Source organism: Poecilia reticulata, linkage group LG8 (genome assembly GCF_000633615.1).
Source record: "Poecilia reticulata strain Guanapo linkage group LG8, Guppy_female_1.0+MT, whole genome shotgun sequence".
NCBI classification, from domain to species: Eukaryota; Metazoa; Chordata; class Actinopteri; order Cyprinodontiformes; family Poeciliidae; genus Poecilia; species Poecilia reticulata.
In genome coordinates, this window is record NC_024338.1 from 8,669,126 (window position 1) to 8,677,087 (window position 7,962).

The 7,962-nt window shown below is 40.2% G+C and overlaps 2 protein-coding genes across 2 annotated transcripts; one reads left to right on the forward strand and one right to left on the reverse strand.

Annotated features, from left to right (window-relative positions):
- The first annotated feature begins 1,472 nt into the window (after window positions 1–1,472).
- cpsf4 (cleavage and polyadenylation specific factor 4) lies at window positions 1,473–5,630 on the forward strand. The gene is made up of 8 exons (XM_008415580.2): window positions 1,473–1,886; window positions 2,024–2,074; window positions 2,617–2,769; window positions 2,859–2,954; window positions 3,368–3,461; window positions 3,633–3,699; window positions 3,889–4,044; window positions 4,981–5,630. The coding sequence occupies exons 1-8, from the start codon at window positions 1,784–1,786 to the stop codon at window positions 5,047–5,049; spliced, it is 789 nt and encodes a 262-aa protein (XP_008413802.1). The 5' UTR covers window positions 1,473–1,783; the 3' UTR covers window positions 5,050–5,630.
- A 36-nt stretch (window positions 5,631–5,666) lies between these two features.
- Window positions 5,667–7,678, reverse strand: atp5mf (ATP synthase membrane subunit f). The gene is made up of 4 exons (XM_008415581.1): window positions 7,582–7,678; window positions 7,045–7,143; window positions 5,933–6,049; window positions 5,667–5,848 (listed from the first exon to the last, which is right to left on the reverse strand). The coding sequence occupies exons 1-4, from the start codon at window positions 7,595–7,597 to the stop codon at window positions 5,820–5,822; spliced, it is 261 nt and encodes an 86-aa protein (XP_008413803.1). The 5' UTR covers window positions 7,598–7,678; the 3' UTR covers window positions 5,667–5,819.
- Between the last annotated feature and the right edge of the window lie 284 nt (window positions 7,679–7,962).

The following is a 7,962-nucleotide window of genomic DNA, read 5'->3' on the forward strand; positions in this document are numbered from 1 at the left end:
AGGAAGACTTCAAAAAAGTGGCACATTTTATCCACAGAGGTAAGCTTCAGTAGTAAAAAGGCGACATTCACCACAACAAGCGTTATTTAAGTATAAGATTCGCCGTACTTTCTCCCTGCAGGTATTGAGCTGACTTTGGAAGTACAGAGAAGTCTGGACCCCCGGGCCACCCTGAAGGAGTTCGTCCAGGCGTTGGCTCARGGAGGGAAGCTCCAGCAGCGGRTGGCTGAGATCCGGACTGAGGTGGAGGCCTTCGCCGGGCAGTTCCCCGTGCCGGGCCTTCCTGAACTGTAGACACTCAGGCAGGGTCGCTGCTCAAATCCAGACACTCGATTATGTCTTTGAAATAGGTGGTGGCCATTTTTTCCATTTGTCGTTTTGCACAGGTGAAGTTTCGGTTGTTGGCCTTATGTGTATAAAAAATCATGTTGGGGATGAAACAATGGAGGARTCCACAACCAAACTGGGAGCTGGCTGATATTCCCATTCACCAGTTGTTGCCTTTATATGTTGTTTTGTACTAGTTTTATTTTATGACTGATTTTTATTTCAGGTACAAAAAGTATCTGTCTGTTATGGGATGTTTCCTAGCCACCCAGGTGTCATTTTTTGCCTCTATACTAATTATTTCAATTGCATTTTTCCATAACCTACTACTAATCTACAGTAGGTAAACAGGGAAACATGATTAAGAGTTTCTCTCATCCTATATAGTGGTCGACTTGCTCAAGCAATGATCCAAACCRCAATTAGTCGAACAGAGTTGGATACAAAATTTTATCTGCAGCTATTTTATTTATTTGGTATAGAGACAAGCTGAAATRTTGTAGCAAAATGTTTGACACTGCAGCTACAAAGACAGTGCAGTTGAAGAAATCACTAATGTTATGTCACTTCTGAATTGTTTTCACTGTTATGAAGTGTTTACAAGCTAATTCAGGAAATAATGCACTGTAATATTTTTATAAATGAAAATTCTGGATGTAAATAATGCTAAATTATTTCACAAATAAACCAATATTGTTGCAATCTTTAAATAAAAAAAATTAAAACAAGCAAGTGTTATTTTTTTTATATGAAAACATATTGAGGTATTTGTGTTAGATTTAAATAAATTTTAATTGTGATTTAAAAAAAAAAAATAACGATATTACTTATTCTTTTAAATTCAAGTCAGAAGACGTTATCGAAAAAAAATATGTAAAATTTATCAGAATTGTAGCTTATTTATGTGCTGGTGGTTTTCTATAATTGAAAGACCTTAAGCTAAAAGGTTAAGAGAAATATGTAAATAGCCTACGTATTTACATATCAAAGAATTTTAGCTTGGGTCAACATTTAAAATTGTGACAACTTCAGTGATATATTTCATTGTTTTCACTGTTGTAAAATACATTTTGAAGACATCGATAATCTACCAGAAACGAAAACATCTCGTGAAGGATGCTCGGTGATCTAACAGTAACAACTCGCGCATCGATTAGTGCTGTCTGCTTCTGGTGCGCGCGCCTCCTCACACGGAGTGAGAAGCCGTCCGATAATAAAAACATTAACAGCTACGAGCCATGTTAATGTCTCCAGGCTGTTTTTGAAACACCGAAGCTACAAACCAAAACAAAGTCGATGGTTTGCGGTTGTTATTTGCTCGTCGGTTAGCCTAGCTAACCCGTTTAGCTGCCAGAGACTRGTTAGCTACTAGCTAACAAGGTTCGGTTGCAGGTTAGCTTAACGGAAAACTAACCGTACAGTTGTTTGAGTTTGAAAGCTGCAAACTGACGCAGTCATGCAGGAGTTACTGGCCAACGTGGATCACATCAAGTTTGACCTGGAGTTTGCTGTGGAGCAGCAGCTCGGAGCACAGCCTCTGCCTTTCCCTGGCATGGATAGTAAGTGCCGCTGTGCTAACCGCTGCTAGCCGCTGTGTGTGAACCACTGGAGGAGCTAGCAGACACTAAACTTCAGTGGACGCACATGTTCCCTCTAGCTTTCTATTGACCGTGTGCTGATATGTGTCTGCTTTCAGAGTCCGGGTCAGCTGTGTGCGAGTTCTTCATGAGGGGAGCTTGTATGAAAGGTAAAGAAACCACAATTTCGACAGGTGTTGTGTTAGCAGCTCAGCTACCACTAAAGACCTCTGTTCACAAATCCAATCTCAGCAGATCGTATATTTTAACAGCTATTGTGTTAAGTGTTCTAGATTGAAAATCCTTCTTGGATCATTTATAAAATATGGGAAAAAAAACTGAATAAAGAGTAAAAATACTGTACAGTGAGGGCAAAATTTCATCATAAAAACAGTGTAGTTTATAAGGAAAGATGCACTTCACTCCAACGGAATGTGCAACTGACCTGGTTAATTTAAAATGTACAGAATGTGCATGTCAAATTCAAACATCAAAAAGACAGACTTAACATTTACTCACAGTAAAAGCTGAGCAACAGTAAAGTTGCACACAGATATATTAAAAATGGACTGAGAGTTTTGTAAATGTGCCTGAAARGGGGGGGGGGGGGAAGCAAACAATTTTGATCGTTCTGAGAATAATGCTATAGACTTAGTTAGGGRTGAATCGTTTCTGCGTGATGAGTTGTAATCCCTCGGGTTGCATTTTGCAGGCGGGATGTGTCCGTTCCGTCACATCAGCGGAGAGAAGACGGTGGTGTGTAAACACTGGCTCAGAGGCCTGTGCAAGAAGGGAGACCAGTGCGAGTTTCTCCACGAGTACGACATGACCAAGATGCCCGAATGCTACTTCTACTCGAAATTCGGTTGGTTCGCGCTCGCGTTTCAATTGTACTTGACCCGCGGCTGTCGGTCACCAACCGTTTGATGCCAATGAGTGCGTTTCAACCCTCAGGAGAGTGTAGCAACAAGGAGTGTCCCTTCCTGCACATCGATCCGGAGTCGAAGATCAAAGACTGTCCGTGGTACGACCGAGGATTCTGTAAACACGGTGAGGTCCAGTTGTCCCTTGGAGAACCGTTGGTACTTTTCACATTACAGCCACAAGTGTTGGTGTGTTTTATTGTGATTATGAGCGATAGACCAACGCAAAATCTCACATAATTATGAAAGAGACGTGAAACAAAAGCTGGAGAGATTCCCAGCTCCTGTGTGACAGTTTGTYGACGGGACAACTATTAGTAAGTTATGGTGAGAGATCCGCCGCCTACAGTGGAGAATAGTTTAAATMACAACAGAGTTCAGATCTGAATCCTGTTGAGAGTCTTGTTTTAGTTTGTGGCTGCATCCTGACTAGACGTGTAAATACTCACRAGATGTGAAGATGTTTGCAGAGTGCCCAGAAATCTTGACGTCATTTTATGGATTTCTCCTCTAACTTCGTGCGACTCTTTCCTGCCTCAGGTCCCGACTGCAGACACAGACACACACGGCGGGTAATCTGTGTAAACTACCTGGTGGGCTTCTGTCCTGAAGGGAAAGCCTGTAAATTTATGCAGTAAGTCCACCACTCTATTACAGTTTTACAACTATCACATCTTTTTTTCACGTTTAAATATAGATTAGATTTCATTAAAAAAAAAAAGTGTGTGTGTTTTTTTGGGATACATATTTTCAAATCTGAGGGTTTTATAGATTTAAAAGGTAATATGTATATTTTTTCCAACAGCCCTCGGTTTGAGCTGCCAATGTCCGAACAGCCTCCTCTTCCACAACAAGCACAAATTCAGACCAAGGTAACGTGATGCGCCCATGAATACACATTCACTTGTTTTAAATCCTGCAATTAAACAGTTGGCCTAATATCTAGCTTTAAATWGCAGATATCTGACTCTTYGTGGCTTCACCAAATCTGTCTTGACTCTTGCTTCACCTCGTTTGTTCACTGCTGTTGTTGATTTGCCAGAGTTTGTTTCTTGTTGCAGGCTGCGTCTGTCAACCGCTCATCRCTCTCTCTCATCCAGCTGACCAACACCAGCCCCATCCAGCGGCCGCAGAACAACATAAACTCTGGAGTCCAGCAGAACCACATGTCCGTCAACAGAGGGCCTCGGCCTCTGGACCAGGTCACCTGCTACAAGGTGAGGCATCGCATTAAATCTCCCTGTGGCGAAAAATTACATAGTGGATAACTTATAGTGTCTTGTATGAATATCTGATTCAGGGGTTAAGATGAACCTTTTGGGTTTTAGAATAAAATTTGAATGTTAAAGCTTTGTCCRCATATGAAGAAGTTTTATGCCTTTTCCAACTCTTGAGAAATATGAATTTTGAATATTTAAAGTAGGGCTGAAACAATTAATCAATTAAATAATCGTCAACTAATTTAGTAATCGATTAATCGTTTACCGGAGTATACAGAACTCTAAAAATGGCCATTTGCTAAAAAAAAAACCCCAACATACTCGGAGCAATAATGCCAAAACTGTACAGAAATATAAATACGTTGCATTTAAGATGTATATGAAAAACAAGTTTACCTGTAAACCTGTTCTATCTAGAAGTCATTAAGTGGCATAGTTTTAGCTTCACCTGGTTCAAGTTTTGCAAAAGCAATTAGGTACCTTTATTAATAATATATWAATTTATAATGCCCTTTATATTCTTAGATCTCAAAGGGCAGGAAACAAGAACAAAACAAGCAATTGTAATGGATAATAATTATATAAATGAATAGATGCATAAATAAAAGATTAGAACCATTATCTAAGAAAATAAACCAAAATTTTGCTATTGAATTATTAATCCAAAAACAGATTAGTACGAGTATTTCTTTAGCAGCAGATGCATCTTTTGCAACAAATGAACCGAACATGAGATGAATGCTGTTTTTGGGAGTAAAATGTAAAAAAAAAGAAAAGTTTACATCTTTAACACGTTTCTACAAGGCGCAAGTGGTTAAATGGAAAACGTGCCAGTTTTCTTTTTTAAACGTCAAAATGATTAATTACTAAAATAACGGTTAGTTGCAGCCCTTATTATGTAATCACTGAACCTTTTGTTTCATCTGTCGGCAGTGTGGAGAGAAGGGCCACTACGCCAACAAATGTAATAAGGGTCACCTCGCCTTCCTGAGCGGACAGTAGCCTTCATCCTCCAGGGTTTAAATCCAACATGGACACCAGCTGCCCCGGACGTCACAGCGGCTGAAGGCAGGAGGCCTGAGACCTCCGGCTTCTCCACACAGAGGTGGACCCGGCCACAAGGAGAAACGGGCGGCGTGAATGCAAAACTAAACTACTCCCGTTTACTGCCACATGGAAAAAAACACCAACGAATGAATTAAGGACATACAGATTTATGTTGCAGAAGAGGAAAGGGCTGATGTACAACATTCAGAACTTTTTTTTTTTTTTACTTTACCGGACAAACAACTTTGTAAAACGGAGGAATTAAACAAATGAAGACGGTCCTATACGAGCGCATTACCATCATTTTCTTACTGTACATCTCAGGCCATGTGACTGCACCAGCATTCTGCTGCCCTAATGTCTGACTGCAGAAGCAACAAGCGGCGGCAGCAGGAACCAGGCCGCCTCTACCGCGAACGTGAGAGGCGGCCTCGGACCGAGCCTCGGCGGTACGGATCAGCCRGGGTGCTTTTGTTCAGTCAACTGATGCAGTCTGGATTTATTGTCTGTACCAAATAAATGGCGTTTTTGTCAAACCTCGAGGTGTTGCTGCACAGAAAACGACGCTCTCGCGTGTTGATATACTTTTTATTGGTCACAACAGTCACATATTACAAACAATATTACTAACATATTGCTCAGCGAACACAATGTAGCTGAGCATATAAAGAGCGAGGGGAGACGCTGGTTCGACCCCCTGATGGTGTGACGGCTGCTGGAGAGGCTCAGTGGTACTTCCGCCAGCGGTCGTGCTCTGATGGAAAATTAAAGCAAAATATTTAGAAATAAATATTGGCATGTTKGTGTATGAGAAATGTACAAGTTGCATTTTTCTTACTGATGTGGTCGAAGCTCCACACGTAGCTGATGACCACGTATCCAAACAGAAACATGGAGATCCCACCAATGCCTCCCTTCTTTACATTGATGTACTTGTTGTAGTACCAGTCATAGCCTGGGAAAAGGACAGTTGAAAGTTTTAAAACAAATAAAAATAGGGCTGATAACRTTAACCTTTGATTGCAATATTTGGTAGGCAGAGGCCAAGGATTCAAACTGACCTCCAAAAACACATTTGGCCAATTGGATGGATTGAAGCTGCAATACTATTTATGAATACTGTAATGAAAGTCTTATGATTAACCCACATTTCCCTCACAATTTTCATAATGTTGTTCCAATACAATCAGCAGGTCAGTCACTAAAATATATATACATCCAAGTCAGGACGTCTGGTGCAGTGAAAGTTTGTAAGAAGCCACATGCATTACCAGAGTTTCCCTCAGTGTTTTATAAGCCTGGCGGGCCACCAGGCTTGTGCCTCCACCAGGCTAAGCACTGCTTATTTATTTAAGTCTTTTTAAAATGTTTGCATTTTTTAAGACTTTATTGTTGGAGTTCAGGTGTTAATCTTCCAACAACACATAATTATCGAGTGATGTGTTMAAATTTCCTGTCGACTTTAAAAACGTTTTAACTGAAAAACACGAGGGGCCACTAAATGAATGACTGCCCAAGCGCCCCAAACACCGGGCTTAGCAAGTTTTCTGGGGGAAATCTTGCATTACAGTATTTATGTGCAAAATGTACACATGCGACATTTGAAATGTGCAACATTTTTCATCTGAGCAGCTTTTGGGAAATATTGGTATTACAAGGCTAAGTGTGATTCAGTGTGTTGCACATCTTTACTTGGTCGGAGTAAAAAGTGATAAATGTGGATCACAATTAACATAAATATGTTTTTTAAAGATGCTTTGCATAACCAGTGGTGACGCAAAGTTTAAAGTATGAATGCAAAATCACTGCACCGTTGCTTATGACCCCCTAGACAAGAAGAACTGGTACAGTGCAAAAAGTCAAGACACATTTCCTAAACATTTCCCTATTGATGAAAATCGAGACGGATTCCTACAGATGAATGGGTGATACATCTCCTGGTTAGCTCACCTCCTCTTACGAGTCCGGTCGGGGTCAAGTTTCGACCTGCGAGCCATCTAGGCAACTCTTTCAGCATCACATTCCCCAGATTCTTCTCGACAACTGGAACTGATGAAAAAGGCGGACATGGCAACAAAGTAAGAAACGGCAGTAAACTCAACTATTTTATTTTTCATAAAACCACGTCTAAAACGTTAGCTTAGATTCAGTTTAGCGAACCTAAAAAGACCTTTATAAGCAACAAAACCGCGGTTAAAAGTGCGTCATCCCAACGCAAAGTAATTTGTGTGTTTTGTGACTATAAAAGGCTGTCAGTTCACAGAAGTTGGTATTTTCAATGGAGCTGTAGCTGACGCGCAAAGTCCTTGACGCGAGTCAAAGGATTCAGTGCGGCATTCAGTCCGAAACCCTCACACAGCGGAGTAAATCACCACCAAAATGAGAAATTAACCAAAACAGCAACTGAAACAGTCGCTATCTACACACAACAAAGCACATAAAGTATATAAAATAACGGTTAATACAGCAGAGGACACGCTAAGCTACCTGCTTTGTCCGCCATCTTGACCGGTGCAGGAGGGGTTGCAGCGGGGAATGATGGGAATTAAAGGAGGAAATGCATTGTGGGACATGGAGTCATAATTTGAGTTATTTGAGTTCCCCATAAGCTACTGCGGACAATGATGTGTGTATTTTTGTATTTTTAAATAAAATAAAATAAAATAAAATAAAATAAAATAAAATAAAATAAAATAAAATAAAATAAAATAAAATAAACATCGGAAGCTGCTGAAAAGATGATGACTGAAAACAATAAAATATAACTAAGATACAGCAGCTAAACCAAATACATTCATTAGTTAAAAAACGTATTGATTTTTATTTTTAGGCAAAGCGAACACAAGTGAACAAGTATAAAGTCTAACA

Excerpts from the sequence above, each read along its gene's own strand:
- atp5mf (XM_008415581.1), bottom strand. Across the intron at positions 6,050-7,044 it reads GACCGGACTCGTAAGAGGAG|GCTATGACTGGTACTACAAC; the intron begins GTGAGCTAACCA and ends TCCTTTTCCCAG. Across the intron at positions 5,849-5,932 it reads GTGGAGCTTCGACCACATCA|AGCACGACCGCTGGCGGAAG; the intron begins GTAAGAAAAATG and ends ATTTTCCATCAG.